The 20,177-nt window shown below is 48.4% G+C and overlaps 1 protein-coding gene across 2 annotated transcripts in view; it reads right to left on the reverse strand.

Annotated features, from left to right (window-relative positions):
- The window catches only part of ABHD12B (abhydrolase domain containing 12B), a 35,563-nt gene extending 16,983 nt beyond the window's left edge, over positions 1 to 18,580 (reverse strand). The window contains exons 1-3 of one of the 2 annotated variants that reach the window (XM_084632398.1): positions 18,427 to 18,580; positions 4,254 to 4,375; positions 631 to 730 (exon numbers count right to left, since the gene is read on the reverse strand). In XM_084632398.1, coding sequence (XP_084488524.1) covers positions 631 to 730; positions 4,254 to 4,375; positions 18,427 to 18,545 — 341 coding nt within the window. In that variant the 5' untranslated portion in view covers positions 18,546 to 18,580. The remainder of the gene's footprint in view (positions 1 to 630; positions 731 to 4,253; positions 4,376 to 18,426) is intronic. The other variant, XM_084632397.1, reaches the window with a different exon arrangement.
- Positions 18,581 to 20,177: the final 1,597 nt, after the last annotated feature.

Raw genomic sequence — 20,177 nt, forward strand, 5'->3', positions numbered from 1 at the left:
CACAGTCCAGTAGCCAGGAACAGATCCACTGACAGATGAAGGGCTTTGGACACAACTGCTGGTAGACAGCATACAGAAATAATGGGGAAAATACAGAACATCCAATGGAGGGAGCAACGCACATGATGCTCTGCGGCACACCATTGCTAGCTGACCCAGCTTGACATTCAAGGCAGATTTTCACTACTATGCCCATGGACTTTCACCACCTGCCCATGTACACCAAGGTGCAGCAGTGCAGGTACAAATAGCAGGCTGTGTGCACCTACACAGATCTGGTCAAAGAAGGGTCAAGCCCTTTGCATCCAGATACAGCTGCTGTTTTCATTGTTCACTACTACAAAGGAAGTTCTGGAGACATGCAAGCTCTTACTTTGCTTCGTCACTAAAATGTACAGCTTTATGCAGAACATAAGAATAAGTTTTAGCTGGAGAATCTAAAAAGTTTAAGTAGGGAGTATAAAAAAGTTTTACATTGCATGCCACATGGTATCCAGGTGTCAACTACTAATATAGTTTGACGTTTGAAATTCTTAGACATTAGACCTCAGCTGGGTACATTAGAGTTCAAACAAACACTTTCCTTTTGCCAGTCCATGAGAATCTGAATGGATCTGGTTGTCTACTCACCAGACACCGATGGTGACCTCTGGTTCGGTTGTGAGATAGAAGTTTACAGTATGGTTCAGCAGCAATTCAGGCTTCCCAAAGTCCACAAAGGGAAATGCCACTGAGAAAGACAAGTCACAAAATGCTAAGTGGCAAGTTCTCCCCATACAGTGCAGTAATCATCCTATTGATAGCTAGGAGGATTAGTTCACCTCCAGAGTCACAAACTGAGCAGAGTCTCACCAGATTCCGAGGAAGAGGTTTCATGTTATTGCGAGAAAACCTAATTCCTGACCTATCATGGGTGGAATCTTCTGCACTCAGCTAACTCCTCCCCCTGATGTCAAAGGGCTTTTCACCTTTGGCTTCAATGAGAGCCTAGGCAGACCTGTGTCAAGCAGTTCTGAAGTCTTTCCCCTTCAAGTGTATATTATACATAGCACTTCCACATAGAGAAGTGATTGTACATATTTATACTACCTCTGCTACCCAACCTACCCACCTTCTCAGAACGAGAACTGCCATGAACAAGATCCTTGGCAGAAAAGTGTCTTATTGTCAACTCACAGTAATGGACCGAAAGTACCAGCCATCCCAATCCCCAAGCCAACATGAAACTGACCATTAACTAGCCAGATAGGTACAGGATGATGAATCCTTCATGCAAAAGACGACGACAGGAGGAAAGTGACTGGAACAGAGTCCCTTAATAGGCATCCTGGCATCACAAGCTGATCTCAACACTGGAGTCCTGATTCTCCTCCCAGCCAAATCTTTCTATTGACTTTATGGGACCTGGACCAGGCCCCAGGAGATTCAGCATGTGGTTCCAGTTCTGCCATCGATTCTTTGTGTGGTCCTAGACCACTTGCCTCACATGTGCCTCAGTTTCCCCAAATCTAAGATGGGTATAAATACCTACCTACCTTCATGGGGATATTTGAAGATTAGAGAATGTTTGTAAGCCACTTTGAACATAGGCGCTGGAGCACCCACAGGGAAAAAAAGTTAGTGGGTGCTCTGCCCCCACTGGCAGCCAAGCTCCCCCTGCCCCCACTTTGCCGCCTCCTCCCCACTCCTCCACCTACCTCCCAGCACCTGCTGCCTGGCTGCTGCCAAACAGCTGTTTGGCAGCATTAGCAAGCTCCAGGAGGGAGGGGGAGGAGCGGGAACGTGGTGCACTCAGGGGAGGAGGCAGGCAAAAGGCAGGAATTTGGGGAAGGAGTTTGAATAGGAGCAGGGAGGGGGGTTGAAGTTGGGGTGAGAACTTTGGAAAAGGAGTTGGAAGGGGCAGAGTCTCATGGAAGGGGTGAAGTGGGGCGGGGCCAAGAGCAGAGGTGGGGGTCGAGCACCCACAGGAAAGAGGGGAAGTCAGCACTTATGCCTTTGAAGGTGTAAGGCCAAATTCAGATCTCATGCAAATGGGTAAAACTCCCCTTACATCAGTGGAATTGAACCCACATACAGCAGGTACTGGAGTACAATATTATCTCAGAGGGTTAATATTGTTCTTTGCATATTCTCATTGATTTCTGGGCTTCTATTACACCAAAAACAGTGAGGACTTTACTGTAAAGAAATCGAATTCTTCACCGGGCCTTGCTGTTCCTCTTGCTACATGACAGCATATTAATGCAAAATAATTGCAAAGTGATGGTACATGGTTTATTTGTGCTATTAGAATCATAGAAGATTAGGGTTGGAAGGGACCTCAGGAGGTATCTAGTCCAACCCCCTGCTCAAAGCAGGACCAACTAAATCATCCCAACCAGGGCTTTGTCAAGCCAGGCCTTAAAAACCTTTAAGGAAAGAGATTCCACCACCTCCCTAGGTAACCCATTCCAGTGCTTCACCACCCTCCTAGTGAAATAGCGTTTCCTAATATCCAATCTAGACCTCCCCCACTGCAACTTGAGACCATTGCTCCTTGTTTGGTCATCTGCCACTACTGAGAACAGCCAGTCCCCACTTCAGGTAATTGAAGGCTGCTATCAAATCCCCCCTCACTCTTCTCTTCTGCAGACTAAAGAAGCCCAGTTCCCTCAGCCTCTCCTCATAAGTCATGTGTTCTAGTCCCCTAATCCTTTTCATTGCTCTTGGCTGGACTCTCTCCAATTTGTCCACATTCTTTCTGTAGTGGGGGCCCAAAACTGGATGCAATACTCCAGCTGTGGCCTCACCAGTGCCGAATAGAGGGGAATAATCACTTCCCTCCATCTGCTGGCCATGCTCCTACTAATGCAGCCCAATATGCTCTGAGCCTTCTTGGCAACAAGGGCACACTGCTGACTCATATCCAGCTTCTCGTCCACTGTAATCCCCAGGTCCTTTCCTGCAGGATTGCCGCTTAGCCAGTTGGTCCCCAGCCTGTAGCAGTGCATGGGATTCTTCCGTACACACTTACACCTGGGGGAATTCTGTACCATGGCACACGCTCAGAATTCAAGTTGCCTGCAGATTTCCCCCCCCCCACAGAAAACACTTTGTCAGCGAGGCACTGCAGTTATGCCTTTTGGCCACCAGGAGCTGCTGTGGCACCATGACAGCCGATAGCTCCCCGTAGCAGCCAATGGAGAGGAGAAGAGGCGGCATTCCTTACAGTGCCCTACCCGGGGCGGGGGGACCAGGTGAAGAGACATATTTGGGGGAGGGGGGGAGGGGGAAGAGAGAAGAGAAGACAGAATGGGGCACAGACTGGGGTTCAGAAGGATAGGAATGGGGGTGCCTGACTGAATGGGAGAGGCTAGAGGCAGCCAGGGTCTGCATGGGGGGGCTCCCCAACAATCCTTCCTCCCCCTCAGAAAATTAAAAACACAAAACAAACAAACAGTTCCATAGGTCTCCCACTCATACCCAGCCACTCTCCAAGTTCACTCCCAGGCTCCTTCCCAGCAATTACTTCCCCCTCCCTCAGCTTCTCCGTTACCCCCGATTCCCGCCCCCCACAGCCTTTGCACTGCTTCTGTGCAGCAAATACAGTTCTGTATTGTAGTTTAAAGGAATTACTCAAAGTTCTGTATTCATATGTCTAGTAAGGATCTGTCAAAAACATGTTTTGTTGTCTGTATTGTTACAAAACTTGCTGACGGGTATTTTGAAATAAATTACCAAAATAACTGAAACTGACGTGATTATATGGCGTTATTTTGACAAATAAAATATGTAGAATTTTAAAAAAAAATAGTGTACAGATTTTAATATTTTAGCGCAGAATTCCCCCAGGAGTAACAAATATATTGCCACCAGGAAGGTCAGGCCAATTAAGGATCTCCCTTTGTCCCTTGCCTTCATCATCCGAAGAGGTTATTCTCACTCAGCAACCCCACTGCATTTCTCATCCCACCAAACCAGCTGCACCACAGAAAGGTAGTCAATCTACCCCTCACACCACCACACTGCTTCAGATTTACATAGAGGTTTTATTTCACATCCCAGAAATCTCATGAAATTAGCCAGAATCCCCCAAATAGATCATTCTTAGCCCTTTGATACACTTTCATGTGTAGCTTGGTACTAGTAAAGCAATATGTACACTTTTGCTCACCCGCTGCCCCCTTTTGCTCTTTGATAAATCAATAGAGAAAGAAATGCAATGAGTTCCACATAATTTCTTGTCCCCACAAGTAAGTGGGAGGAATACTTACCAATATTGAGAAAGACCAACTTGGCCAACAGCGCAGGAAAGAGACGTATAAGGAATGGTATGGAAACATAAATAATGAAGAGATGCAGAATTAGTGTTCTGAATAACCAGGATGGCCAACTCCTGTAAGACATAAATCCCATTGATATACATTACTTTAAGAAAACAATATTTAGCGTTAGTTTAGCTTTATGAGTCTTTACATAGGACTTGTGGGGGGAGGGATTGGGTCAAGTCTCTAACTTATGGACATGATTAAAACAAGGACCTAGAGTTTTGCAGGGGTGGTTTTCTTCCGCAGCAGCAGGAAAGTTAAGATTCTTGCAAAAAGCTATTTTAAAAGAAGTCACTTCCCTGTCAGGCACTAGAGGCCTAAGACCACCACCAATTGCTAGATTTGCTGTAGTCGTGCTCAGCAGTGCTGCTGCCTGCAGAGACTCGAGTTAACTCTGTCTTTTGTATTCTATGCAAAGTCTGGAAAATGATCCTCAGGTACTTCAAGAGGAGCACGAACAAGCTGGAGCACTTCTTTGGTGTGCAGAAGGCAGCATGTGCAAAGGGATTTCCCTATTCCCATCACTGATGCTCAACAGCCTGTTCAATCTTTCTAAAGCCTTCTTTCGTGAGGCAAGAGAGGCAAATAGGCAAGTCCAGATTAGTGCGCCAGCGGGTAGCTTCAGGAGTGGCTTGATGTAAATGGGAGATGCCACTGGCAAGTGATCAAAGCAGACACTGACTTTCAGCATGGTCCACCATTTGCCAGGGGGTGTCTACAGTCATACTGTGTTGTCTCCTCTTCCAAGAGAGGAGAGTGGGGACAGCAGCTGCCACGCAATGTTCTAAAATGGTCCAGTGCAGAGGACTGTCTCCAGGGTACATTGAAGCACGGAAGTTCCTTTGTGAGATTGGCAATCAGGTGTGTGGGAAATTCACATTATCCCAGAATTCTTTCCAGCGAGCCTCAGGATTGAATGAGAGCACTTTAAGAACTTTAGCCAGATCTCTCCCCTGCCCAAAAAAAAAAAAAAGAAGGCTGGCATTCAATAAATTTTAAAGTTGTAAACTTCTGAAGTGCTGTGTGGCATTTTCCTTCCCTCCTCCACCACCCCTCCTGGGCTACCTTGGTAGTCATCCCCTTATTTGTGTGATGAATGAATAAAGAATGCATGAATGTGAAGCAACAATGACTTTATTGCCTCTGCAAGCGGTGATCCAAGGGAGGAGGGGAAGGTGGTTAGCTTACAGGGAAGTAGAGTGAACCAACGGGCAGGGGGTTTCATCAAGGAGAAACAAACAGAACTTTCACACCGTAGCCTGGCCAGTCATGAAACTGGTTTTCAAAGCTTCTCTGATGCGTACCGCACCCTCCTGTGCTTTTCTAACCGCCCTGGTGTCTGGCTGCGCGTTACGAGCAGCCAGGCGATTTGCCTCAACCTCCCACCCCGCCATAAACGTCTCCCCCTTACTCTCACAGATATCATGGAGCACACAGCAAGCAGTAATAACAGTGGGAATATTGGTTTCGCTGAGGTCTAAGCGAGTCAGTAAACTGCACCAGCATGCTTTTAAACGTCCAAATGCACATTCTACCACCTTTCTGCACTTGCTCAGCCTGTAGTTGAACAGTTCCTGATTACTGTCCAGGCTGCCTGTGTACGGCTTCATGAGCCATGGCATTAAGGGGTAGGCTGGGTCCCCAAGGATACATATAGGCATTTCAAACATCCCCAAAGGTTATTTTCTGGTCTGGGAATAAAGTCCCTTCCTGCAGCTTTTGAAACAGACCAGAGTTCCTGAAGATGCGAGCATCATGCACCTTTCCCGGCCATCCCACGTTGATGTTGGTGAAACGTCCCTTGTGATCCACCAGAGCTTGCAGCACTATTGAAAAATACCCCTTGTGGTTTATGTACTCGGCAGCTTGGTGCTCCGGTGCCAAGATAGGGATATGGGTTCCGTCTACGGCCCCACCACAGTTAGGGAATCCCATTGCAGCAAAGCCATCCACTATGACCTGCACATCTCCCAGGGTCACTACCCTTGATATCAGCAGATCTTTGATTGCGTGGGCTACTTGCATCACAGCAGCCCCCACAGGAGATTTGCCCACTCCAAATTGATTCCCGACTGACCGATAGCTGTCTGGCGTTGCAAGCTTCCACAGGGCTATCACCACTCACTTCTCAACTGTGAGGGCTGCTCTCATCTTGGTATTCATGCGCCTCAGGGCAGGGGAAAGCAAGTCACAAAGTTCCATGAAAGTGCCCTTACGCATGCGAAAGTTTTGCAGCCACTGGGAATCGTCCCAGACCTGCAACACTATGCGGTCCCACCAGTCTGTGCTTGTTTCCCGAGCCCAGAATTGGTGTTCCACAGCATGAACCTGCCCCATTAGCACCATGATGCATGCATTGGCATGGCCCACGCTTTCAGAGAAATCTGTGTCCATGTCCTGATCACTCACGGGACCGCGCTGACATCGCCTCCTCGCCCGGTATCGCTTTGCCAGGTTCTGGTGCTGCATATACTGCTGGATAATGCGTGTGGTGGTTAATGTGCTCCTAATTGCCAAAGTGAGCTGAGTGGCCTCCATGCTTGCCTTGGTATGGCATCTGCATAGAAAAAAAGGCGCGGAACAATTGTCTGCTGTTGCTCTGACGGAGGGAGGGGCGACTGACGACACGGCTTACAGGGAGCTAAAAATCAACAAAGGGGGTGGCTTTACATCAAGGATTATTTCAGGCAGGACTTCACAGAGGGTTCCAATAAGAAATGGTGCACCTAAGTTATCGTTCTTATTGGAACAAGGAGGTTAGCCTGGCCTCTGATTGATACATGGCTAGATTTACCTCGCTGCACCTTCTCTGTGAGTGACTGCAGTGTGACCTAGAGGAATGAGTCCCCTAGACAAGGGAGGAGGCAAATGAGTACAAAACAAATCTGGTCTATTTCTTGTTTTGATCCACTTCATCTATCTTTTAGATCTTTGGCTGGCAGCAGATGGTGCAGAAGGACTGCATGCCATCCTCATCTCATGGCTGCCCGGTAGAAGATGATGCAATAGGACTGCTAGCAATCTGTATCGCCTGCCTGCTCACCATAAGACAGTTCAATAGGACTGACTGCAGGACTAAAGAGAATGACCTGATCAAGTCACTCCAAATTTAGTCCCTGCGCCCATGTCTGCCCAGGTGCTCCCAGCCGACATGGCCAGGATCACCTCGGACACGACGAGGGACGGCTACCAGTCATATTGCACCGTCTGCTGCCACAAGGCAATGGGTTGCTGCTACTGTGTAGCAATGCTGTACCGAGTCTGCCAGCACCCAGGAGACATACGGTGACGGTTACCTGAGCAGGCTCCATGCTTGCCATAGTATGGCATCTGCACAGGTAACTCAGGAAAAAAGGCGCGAAACGATTGTCTGCCCTTGCTTTCACGGAGGGGAGGGAAGGAAGAGGGGCCTGACAATATGTACCCAGAACCACCCGCAACAATGTTTTAGACCCATCAGGCATTGGGATCTCAACCCAGAATTCCAATGGGCAGCGGAGACTGCGGGAACTGTGGGATAGCTACCCACAGTGCAACGCTCCGGAAGTCGACTCTAGCCTCGGTACTGTGGAAGCACTCCACCGAGTTAATGCACTTAAAGCATTTTCTGTGGGGACACACGCACTTGAATATATAAAACGGATTTCTAAAAAACCAACTTCTATAAATTCGACCTTATTCTGTAGTGTAGACATACCCTAAGACTGCGAGCTTTCCCTCCAGCTTGGGAGAAAGTAGAAAAGACCTTAGAGGCATCTGCATTTTGCCTCTTTCCTGCTCTGATCTGTGGATCTACCCTAAAAGTAGCCTTCCAATCAATGCACTGAGGACCTTCCAATCTTTTGAATGTTACCAGAGACTTTACAAGCCAGCAATTTATTCCACCACTGCTTCAAACGTGATACAAGAACTTTGCAATGTTTGTATGTATAGGATTTCTTTGACCATTTTGACTTTTTTTTGGTAAGAGAAGATTAGACACTGAAGGATTGGCAGCAGCATGATTATTGGGTAAGACCTGAGTTATATATTGACCTGGCTATGTGGCGGATCTTTTGAGATCAGAATTTCCCCCTCCCCCCCACTAGGCAAATAATCCTTTCAAAGAAGGAGAAAGCTGTGAATGGGATAAATCTGGATTTTAGGAAGGCTTTTCATAGTCCCACATGACATTCTCAAAAGCAGACTAGGAAAATGTGGTCTAGATGAAAGGACTATATGAAAGAGTGACAATGGTTTGCTGTGAAACTGGGAGGACATATCTAGTGGGGTCCTGCAGTGGTCAGTCTTTTCATTATTGACTTGGATAATGGAGTGGAAACGACACTTATATCTGTGGAGGACACTAAGCTGGGAGGGGTTGCTAGCACTCTGGAGGACAGGAAGAGAATTCGAAGTGACCTTGACATGTCAGAGTATTGACTTTACCCTTGTTGATTTCAGACTAAGGTAAATGCAGAGTACTACACTTAGGAAGGAAAGACCAAATGCACAACTACACCACAGGGACTAAGTGGCTAGGCGGTAGTATGCTGAAGAGAATGGGGTGGGAGGTTACAGTGGATCTGATGCAGTTGTGAAAAAGCTAAAATTCTGGGCTGTAACAAAAGGAGTGTAGTAAGGCATGGGAGGTCATTTGTCCCACTCTGCGTGGCACTGGTGAGGCCTCAGGTGAAGTGCTGTGTCCGGTTCTGAGAGAGTCAAGAGGAGAGCAACGAACATGATAAAAGGTTTAGAAAATCCAACCTATGAGGAAAGGTTAAGAAAGGGGCATGGTTAGTCTTGAGAAATGAAAACTGGGGGGGGGGGGAGGGAGGAGGAGAGGGCAGCGGATATTTGAAGACTATGTTAAGGGCCTTATGAGAGGATGGTGATCAGCTGTTCTCTATGTCCCCTGAATGTAGGGCAAGTAGTAATCACATTAATCTGCAGCAAGGGAGATTTAGGTTAGATATCAGGAAAAATTTTCCACGGCCTGATCTACACGTCAAAGTTCGGGCAACATAAGCCGTGTTAGGTCTATTTAATAATGTGTCTACACTACCGCGTCCCTTCCACTGTCCTAAATGGCCTGTAGACTTCTGTACTCCACCTCCACAAGAGGTGTAGCACTTGATCGGACATCCATGGGTCGACACGGGGATAGCGTAGACACTGCGTTGTGTCATTTGACTGACTTGCCCTCCAGGAGGTGTCCCACAGTGCTCTGCTGTCACCACTCTGGAGAGCACTTTCAACTCTACTGCACATCAGCCAGGTACACAGGAAAAAGAGGTTTCCTGGGCTTTAACATGGGAGCTTTAGAATTTTCATTTCCTGTTTGATCAGTGTGAGGAGCTCGCCAGCACAACCGATTATGGAGACTCAAGGCTGCACACGCGCTCCAGCATGGAGTACACAGGGAGGTGGTGGATCTTATGGTTGTGTGGGGAGAAGAATCTGTGGAGGCAGAGCTGCGATCCTGCAGAAGAAACACCGCCATCTGTGCCAAGATTGTACGGGGGAGAAGGGCTATACCGGGTACATGCAGCAATGCTGCATGAAAATAAAGGAGCTTTGGCAAGCGTACCAGAAGACAAGGGAGGCGAACAGTCATTCTGGTTCTGCCCCACAAATGTGCCACTTCTATGAGGAGCTGCATGATATTTTTGCTGGCGACCCCACCACTACCCCAAAACGCTCCGTGGAGACCTCCCAGGAGCCTTGGGTGACCTCAAGCAACAATGAGGAGGACATTGTTGACAAGGAGGTGGTGAAGCAGGCAAGTGGCGGATCCATTCTCCCTGACAGCCAAGAACGGTTTTTAACCCTGGAGCCTATCCCTTCAGAGGACCAGTTGGTGGGAGAGCATTATGCCGGGGAAGGCACCTCTGGTGAGCCCACCTTTCTGGTCAAACTGTAGGGGTTACATGCTATTATTTTTTATGTTTAATCTGAACAAAAAAGTAGGTGTAGTGGGTATCCATGGCCACTCCAGTTATGCAGAAGGTGCTCTCTGGAAAAGACTGTTTATGTGCATAGTGATGGCCTAGGAATCCTCCATGGAGAGCTCCAGGAAGCTTTCATGGAGGTACTCCGCAATCCTTGGCAGAAAGTTTCTGGGAAGGGCTGCCTTATTTTGTCCACCACAGGACGGATACTTTCCCTCGCCACTCCAGTATTAACTCTGCTGGCATTGCAGCACAAGGACCAGGTCTGTACCCAGATGCTTGCAGCATCTTCTGCCTTGCCGTCTGTTAACCCTTTTCTGAGGGTATCGCATATGGTTACCTAGGGGAAACGGGGGAAGTTTTCAATGCTAGCCCTTAAACTGCAAACAATTCAACGAGTAATCTACCCGTTAGGTAAAATCTGGATCACAACCACGCTGTCCCAAACGTGCTATGGTTGGAAAGGATCACTGTGTATTGCAACCAGCATTTTAAAAAAGGGGGGCAGCTTCCTGTGTCTCCCTCCCCTGTGCTGCTTTTGTAAAAAAAAATTTGGGGGACTTTATGCTGGTGCTTGTCTTCAATCTCCATCCAGGCTGATGAGGGGAAAGGGGTTTTTTCCTTAAGTTCCAACCAGTGATCCTAAGGATGTCTTCACAAAAGCAGCAGCACAAAACCTCTCGTCCATGCCTTGTAGCTTTACTCACCATGGCTGGAGCAGCAAACCAACTCTTCCAGTAGCCAGCGGTTGTGATTATGTGGTGGCTTGCAATGAAGTGCATTGAGGGGTGTGTTTTTTATAAAAAGAATTAACCTTGCACCAGAAACACTGCATGCACAGTCAAGGCCCCCCTTAAAAACAATGAGGAGTCTGGTGGCACCTTAAAGGCTAACACATTTATTGGGGCATAAGCTTTTGTCAGTAAAAAAAAAAAACACTTCAGATGCATGGAGTGAAAATTACAGATCAAGCATAAATATACCAATGCTACCCTTGTGCTTTGTATTCCTTGGAGCTGAAACATTGTCTGTCAGTGCCTCTTCCACACCAGAGACTTTCCCAGATTAGAAGGAGGAAAGATGAGTCAGGAGGACATGTTCAATGAGTTAATGCGCACCTCCGACAGTGAAAAGACAGAGCTCAGAAAATGGAGGATTACGCTGTCCGAGGATATGGACCGGGAGGACAGGAGACCATGCAGGGAACAAGAGCATGCCGCGCAGGAAGAGATGCTGCAGATTATGAAGGAACAATCAGACATATTGAGGCATCTGGTTGAGGTTCAAGAAAGGCAGCTGAACGCTAGAGACCCTCTGCAGCCTATGCTGAACCTGCTGCCATTGTTGCCAAGTTCCACATCCTCCTCTCCCAGATGTCCTATGAGGCCAGGGGAGGTGTGTGTGGGGTGTGTGTGTGTGGGGGGGGGTGTCAGTATCCCTTTCACCCAACACCAGGGGAGGGTACAAGGACCAGAAGGCACCCATTCCTGCACCTTTTGATTGTTATTTCAGTGCAGCTGTACGCAAGCTTTCCTTGTTTCTCCCCTCACAGTGTTATCTTACTTTTCTTTGCTGTTTGTGTGCATAGAACACAATGTAACTGGATTGAGGAGAAAAGGTCTTTATTCATTCAACACACGGTGATTGGTGGGGGTGGAGTTTACAGAGGAGAAAATGCAATGGAGGGGAAGTTTGGCAAGGAATACAGATAAGTGTCACATTATTCTGACTCATTGCTGAAACTGGTTTTCAAAGCCTCATGGAGACAGAGACCCTTGATGTGCTTTTCTCATTGCCCTAGTTTCTGGCTGCTCAAAGTTGGTTGCCAGGCAATCTGCCTCAACCCCCCACACCACTGGAAACTTTTCTCCCCTTGTTTCACAGATATTATGGAGCATACAGCAATAAACAATGGGGATATTGCTTTCACTAAGGTCTAACCAAGTAAGCAAACACCACCAACTACCTTTTAAACATCCAAAGGCATATTTCACCACCAGTCTGCACTTGCTCAGCTGATGGTTGAACCGGTCCTTACTGCTGTCCAAGCTGCCTGTGAACAGCTTCATGAGCCATGGGAGCAAGGGGTAGGCTGGGACTCCCAGGCATTTCAACATCACTAATGGTTATTTTGCAGTCTGGAAAGAAAGTCCCTGCTTGCAGTTTTCAGAATAGACCTGTGTTCCTAAAGATGTACATGTCATGCACCTTTCCTGACCATCCCATGTTGATGTCGGTGAAATGGCCCATGATCCACCAGCGCTTGCAATACCATGGAGACGCACCGCTTTCGGTTTATGTACTCTTTGGCAAGGTGGTCTGGTGCCAAGATATGGATATGCGTTCCATCTATCGCCCTACCGCAGTTAGGAAACCCCACGGCAGCAAAACCATCCACTATGTCCTGCACATTGCCCAGAGTCACTACCCTTCTTCGGAGAAGTCTGCTAATGGCCCTGGCAACTTGGATTACAACAGATCCCATGGTAGATTTATCCATTCCAAATTGATGCCCCACTGACCGGTAGCAGTCTGGTGTTGCAAGCTTCTACAGAGCTAACGCCACTCGCTTCTCAACTGTCGGAGCAGCTCTCATTTTAGTATTGCTGCGCTTCAGGGCTGTGGAAAGCTTGTCATACAGTTCCTGGAAAGTGGCCTTATGCATTCGAAAGTTCTGCAACCACTGCTGGTCATCCCACAGCTGCATAACGATGCAGTCCCACCAGTTAGTGTTTGTTTCCCAGGCCCAGACGTAGCAGTCAACCATGTCAAGGTGATGCATGACTGTTGCCAGCAACTGCCAATTACTCTGTTCTGGGTCTTCCAGCAGGGCTGCTTGTGTGACATCATTCCACACGGCAGCTCCTTTATTGGCTGTGTAAATACTGCAGGATAAGGCCTGAGGTGTTTGTAATGCTCACAACAACAGTGTAGAGCTGAGCTGGGTTCATGCTATAGCAGCTGCATGGGTAACCCGGGCTTATGAAAAAAAGGTGCAAAAAAAAAGGCTTTGTTTGTTTGCTGTTGATTGGAGGGAAAGAAGGAGGGAAGTGCATCATGGGAGGCTAATGCCATGTTCCCATAACCACACCCGCAAATGTTTTGGTCCCATAAAGCATTGCAAGCCCAACCCAAAATTCCACTTGGCTACATGAACTGTGGGATAGCTACCCACAGTGCAGTGGTCTGTGCGGCAATGCAAGCCCTGCTAGTGAGGATGCACTCCTCTGACACAATGAGTGTAGCGTGGACACACAAGATTGATTTGCTTCAATCGGAGGCTCAATGTCAACTACGCTATAAAGTTAAGTTGACTTTATGTAAGACATGGCTTAACTGTAGGGATAGTTAAGGACTGAACAGGCTTCCAAGGGAAGTTTTGGAATCCCCATCATTGGAGGCTATGAAGAACAGGTTAGACAAACTGTCAGGGATGGTCTATGTTCATGGCTTTCAACCTTTCCAGACTACTGTACCCCTTTCAGGAGTTTAATTGGTCTTGTGTACCCCCAAGTTTCACTTCACTTAAAAACTACTTGCTTACAAAAAAAAATACAAAAGTTGTACAGCACAGTATTACTGAAAAATTGCTTACATATGCATTTTTATCATAGAATTATAGATCAATTGGAATATAAATAGTGTACTTCCATTTCAGTATATAGAGCAGTATAACGAAGTCATTGTCTGTACAAAATTTTAGTTTGTACCTACTTCGCTAGTGCTTTTTATGTAGCCTGTTTAAAACTAGGCAAATATCTAGATGAGTTGATGTACCCCCTGGAAGTCCTCCGAGTATCCCCAGGGGCACATGTACCCCTGGTAGAGAACCACGGGTCTATGTATACCTGGTCCTGCCTCACAGCAGAGAGCTGGATTAGATGCCCTCTTTAAGTCCCCTCCAGCCCTACAATTCTACGAGACAAAAAGAAGATGGGTACAGACCAACAGGGGAGTACAAGGAAACAGTGAGACAACATTGGCAATAGGTAGCAGTCACAACATACCAGTAGCCTAATAGTCAAGTTGTTTGCAGGCCTCACAGCATAGGAGAGTTTTGGAGAGGGATTTGAAGGAGTTAGGGAGGTAGCTTTGTGGATGTTCATGGGGAGCTCCTCCCACATTTGAGGGGCAGCCAAGGAGAAACCAGGAAGGGACTTACTTGAAAGCTTAATGAGTGGGCAGCACAGACTGACAACATGGGCCAATCGGAGCCAAGCACTGACCTCTTAATAGCGAATGACAGATTATAGGAAGGGTGGAGACTGGGCAGAGGGCCTTGGAAGTAGAGAAAAAAACCTTATGTTTGATGCGCTAGAGAAGGAATGCACAGACAGTGATTTGCCCAAGCTGATGCACCCTCTCTATGCTTCAATTTCCCCCGGCCCCACCCCCCATCTCTCAGAAGGGGATAAACACAGCCTGTCTTGCATAGGCACCGGAGGAAAAATAGTGGGGTGGAGCAGGGGTCAACTACTTCCATGCTACCCAAAAATGGCACCTATGCAGTACACAGTGAGATGCGGGTCCCATTTGAAAAGCAGCACTCTTCTTTAGAAAGAATTTGAGTATGCTGTGAGAAAACATGGATTACTGCTCAATCCATTGCAACTGCAGTCACTCTATGCATGCAACACCCAGACACTGAAGAGAGCCTGGAAGCACCTAGTAATTGCTTCAGCTTTGTCAGTTGTAGCTTTGTGTTGCACTAACCTACCTCTGAAATGTATTAATGCCCAAAAGAGGATGAAAACACCAAGAACGACAGGAGATTTTCCAGAGTTAGTCCCAGGCTGGGAGAGAAAGTTCACACAATCTCTGGGGAAATGAGGAGTCCTGCAAGCTAATGATGCTGGATCATGATGCAACTGTTGAGTCAGGGAAAAGGACTTCCCACACACACCCAGTCATACACTAACAGGAATTATGCAAAACTTTCCCAGAAGATGCTGTTCTTGTTGGGATGTGGCTCTAGCCTTTGAGGGCACTGTCCAAACATGTTCAGACACCCCAGCAACATGACAGGATACTCATCAGAAAGCAAGCTAGCTATTTGCCAGTGTGAGTCTAGCTCTGTTGCTGCTGTCCATTGAGATTGCCAGAGCATGAATATCTCAGAGGCCACAGGAAGTTTTTAACTTCAAACCAGAGCTCTGTTGGAGGAAGGACACTGATGTGGAGTGCTACGGAAAAGGAGGAAGAGAGCTAGATGTTTGAGTATAAAGGGCCAGCATCTTCAGTTTACGTAAGCTAGAGACGCTCAGCTGGAGTCATTGCAGTTACACCAGCCTAGGGTATGGCTCAGAGTAGAAGACAGTTGAGTTAAAAGGGGTACAAATTCACTGTACATCTAAAAAACAGGGCAGATTTTCCAGAAAGCAAGACAGCATAAGCTTGTGTCAGTGCATAAGAGGAGACACAGAGGAAGAAAGCCAAGGAAGAAGGGGATAGTGCTGGGAAAGTAATATGGCAGGAAAGATATCAGAAGTGGGGTAAATGCTGTGGATGGAAGAAGAGTTTTTACAGAAGAAATTGAAACAATAACCACCCTTGAACAAGACAGACGCTTTTGACCAAATGTTCTGACCAGCTTCATGGTAGGCTGAATGATGCCAGTTATTTCTAACCTAATGAGGGTATTAGTCGTTATTAGGTAATTGCTGATGCTTGGCTAGGGTCTGAACCTACAAACGCATTTATGACATTTTGGGTCACAATATTAAAGCCAAGTTCTTTTTATCCCATCCTTCACTTTGTGCAGCCTCCCTGCGAAGTCAGAGGTGCGAGAGCAGAATTCAACCAGGCACCAAGGAGTTTATCATCTAGAGCAGGAATGGCTCTCAGATAGGAATGGGGGAAAACTTGCTTAAGAAAGTAGCTGGATGGGAACTGAATTTTAACATTTTAATGCATTATATGGATGATGCTTTGTTTTAGCCTGAGAATGCTTTTCTTTTTATAGAAAAAAGAAACATGTGCCACAGAGTTTAATAAAAATTGAATTATTCAGCAGATCTGTACTGGGATAAAGGGTTTGTCGTGACCCTCAGTACTTCAAGGGAGCCCATATGCTACCACTATTTGTGCGGTATTTGGTGTGTGACTGGGCAAGGGGACTTCAAGTCTCCTTTACTGTCATTTGCCACTTTTCACAAGCACTAGATACCAAGGAGGCAAGAAATTACAAGCCACTGCATTTGATCCAAGCAAAATCATAGCAATTCAGTCTATTTTAAGGTTTTATGATCCTAGACATCCATGTAGACTCTCAGATAAACAACTCTGAAGAAGGTACTGTCATACGATGAGACTTTACACAGAATGCTAAATTGGACGGCCTAGCTCTCCACATGCTGGTGCCACACAACCAAGACAATTCCTGTCCTGAAAAGTCTACAACATAAGAGACTCCCAAGGCAATTCAATCTAGACGGTAGAACCACTGGCAGGAAAATGACTAACTGGGGACTTATTTACATTGAAATCGAAAGTGAGAATGCGTTTTAGTAAGTTCTCTAGAAGACAGAGCAGGAAAATCTAGGAAACTGTCTCTTGTCGTTCCCTTTCCCTGGTCTATGTTGACCCAGTCCTTAGACTGGGCCCCTGGAGCATAAACCATACTGTGTTTCTTCAGTGCCAAGCACATCTTGGCAACTACTAATCAAAAATAATAAGGTCTGCACAACATACATCAGAAAAACAAGCAGAATATTGGATGCACTTGGAGCTGAGAACAGTCATGAGAATTGCTCAACACAGACGCTATGAAGAGTTATCTTAGATGAGATCGATTGCGCTACTGTGGCTAGATTTTGGATAAGAGTTTATCAACCTATTCTGATCTCTACAGAGATGAGACAATAATTAAAGGTAGGGTGGGAGGTGATTAATTTATGCAGAAAGGCTAGAAAAAAAAAACAGGATGGAATTTGTAGTAGATGGGAGAAGAGCCAATTGAGCTCCAAATGGATGAATGCTAAGGAGGATTGTGAAAGCAGAAGCAAAAGCTCTTTCACATCTGTTAACCCAAGGATTCAGAAGAAAGTGGTAATTTTAATTCCTTCTTTAGGGTTCCCAGTAGAAGTATCTAGTATAGTCTATGTTCATAATTTAAGCAAACATCATCAGCAATTGGTTATTATTTGGGGTCAGACAACAAGCTCTAACCCGCCTTTCAAATCTGCAATGCTCCTCTGAGCAATTTGTACCCATTGTAAAGTTTTTAAATATGTAGAGAGAGAGAACGCACGCTTGTGTTTTATTAAGCAAAACTGAACTTGGCATGGGGTGGAAGGGGCAGCACGCAATACACTGGGAGCCAAGCTTTTAAAAAGGGCGGATACCTGTGCATAAAGCAACCCCCATGTACACCAGCAGGTGCAGCTACCCAGGGCCAGGCTTAGGGGAAATAGCACCCTGGGTGAATTTGTATTTTTGCACCCCTGATCCCCATGGGCAAGGCACCTCTTCCATTGCCCCTGGGGGCACCTCACCCCTCCTGCTCCCCCAAGACGGTGACTAGATAGCAAGTGTGAAAAATCAGGACGAGGAATAAAACAAAGCCCTGACTATCAGGACTGTCCCTATAAAATCAGGACCTCTTAGCCCCCAACACTCAGCTCCTGCGCCCACAAGAGGCAACTGACTTGCTGGCTCCCCCGCACCAACGCGGCTCCTCCACACCCCCAAGGAGGCCGGGCTTGGGGAGCGAGGAACCACATCAGGGCTCGCTGCGTCCAGCTCATGTCCCCACGGGGGCAGGGTAAGGGGAGACCGGAGAGCAGCGGCTCCGGATGCTCGGCAGCCCAGCCGGGCACAGTGACCCGGCTGCGCCCGGAGCTGCTCTTCGCTGCCCCGCTCGCAGCCCCCCAGTGGGGGGCCCAAGCCGGGGCTGCACACCAGCGCTCCCCCCCCATTCCCCCTCTGGGAGGGGGCAGGGCGGCACCTGGGCACCCCCAAGCGGCACCCCCCTGCCAGCGGGGAGCAGCGTGACACGACCCGCCTTGCATCGCTTCACCTGGAGCGGGGCTGGGAGCAGAGGAGACCCCCCGGGGGGGAAGGGGCAGTGCAGACGGGGGGGGGGCCTGCCCTGGAGCGCGAGGGAGACACCCCCACAGGGGGGCACGTGGCGGCGGCGGCGGGAGGGGGGAGAGAAGAGCCGCCCCCTCCCCCAGCGGAACGGGACTTACCGCCTGGGCCGCGGGGAGCCCCCAGGGGGGTCTCCAGCCCCGCCCGGCGAAGCCTGGGCCGCGGGATCCTCCCCCAAGGGCGGCGGCGGCGCGACCCCCCGCTCGCTGCGTCGCTTCATCCTCGGCTCTGCGCCGGGCAGCGGCGCCGGCTGCCTTATCTGCGGGGGGGGCGGGGCCAGGCCGGCTCGGACCCGCCCCCTCCGCCCCAGCACCGGCCAGGAAGGCGGGGCTAAACCCCGCTTAGCCCCGCCCCTCCCTGTGCCCCGCCCCCCGGCTGCCGCTCAGGGCGGGGGTGTAGGAGTAGCTGGGTTGGGGCCCCCGCTGCGGGGCCAGGGCGGCTCTGGCTCCCTGGCCTTCCCTGTCCTCTCTCCGCTGCATCGGCTGGGGCAGCGAGCTGGGGGCTGTGTGCCCCCGCTCTGCAGCACGGGCTGGGGGAGCAGGGTCAGTCACGAGAAATGGCCCCACCAGGGGCGCCAGCTGGGGGGCAGGCAGGGGTGAAAGTGGGCCGGTGCGGCGAACTGGTAAGAAGCCGGTTCCGGTCTGTACCCAGCTGCCGCAGCAAAGGGCCCTCCTTACAGCGCTGCTGCTAATGTCGCCGCCCCCCCCTCGCCACATCAGCGGCCCTGCCCGTAAGGAGGCCGATGGAGGGGGGCAAAGGGGCAGCTACCCCAGGGCCAACAATTTAAGAGGACCCAGGGCTCCTGGCCACTGCTGCAGTGGCCAGAGTCCTGGGCCCTTCAAATCACCGCAGGAGCCCCGGGCGGCGTGAGCCAGGCAGCGCGGATGGACTGGCTGAGGGAGGCTGACCCCCAGGCCCACCCCTTCCAGGGGCCCGGAGCCAGGCTTCCGTCCCGGTAAGTGTTTAATATTACTTTCACCTCGGGGGACAGGGGAGGGCAGTTGTTGTATTCAAGAGCTAGTAACAAAGAATATACATTAAAATTGTAAACCTAACCAGTGTCCCTCAAGTGACTTGACACTAGATGTGAGAACATGTAAGGATTAGAGCTGAGTGGGTCTAATATTTATGTAATCCTCTTTTTTTATATAGGAATTAGATACAGTGCTCTATCAGCTAATTTCTAAGTTATTGTCTGGGAAAAAAACCCTCGAGTTTTCAGATGCCTAAGTAGCCCCTGGAATCCTGGTTAAAGTTGCCCCCTCCCCCACCAAAATCTAAAATGGTGCCCCTGTGGCCGACATGTCTGCCCAAGCAGTATTTCGTCAAAGCGCGTGAGTCAGCCAGTTACACAGAAACGCAAAAGCAAAATTTATGCACACCGAGCTCCTCCGCTAATGATACAATTGGGAAAGGAGCGGGGTCTCTAGCTACATTTGCTACACAACGTTTTACAACAGATTGGGTTGTGTAATGGACATTTGGATCACTCGTTTTTAGTGTCACAACCAAAACTGGAGCAGAGGGTAGTGTAAACACAACCAGCATCTATAAATAGATGGGCGACCAGCATGGTTAAAAATAAAAATTAAGCTTGATTTTTCACTGGAGTCACAAAATGAAAAATATGGCACTGCCAGTCTGAATGTGTGCTTGGGCTAAAGAGCACTCTGGAAATGTGGGGAAACTAAGGAGTATAACTTGGCTAGCAAACATTGTGCAATTATAACAGCTTGATACCATGTTTAATTACCTGGGATTCATTACAGATATAATCTATCACCTTGAGCTAAATCCCTGTATGTTGCCAAAATACATGCACTAGGTAAAGACGCTGAGGGTACATCTACGC

The sequence above is a fragment of the Lepidochelys olivacea genome, assembly GCF_965140295.1.
Source record: "Lepidochelys olivacea isolate rLepOli2 genome assembly, chromosome: 6".
Classification (NCBI taxonomy): Eukaryota; Metazoa; Chordata; order Testudines; family Cheloniidae; genus Lepidochelys; species Lepidochelys olivacea.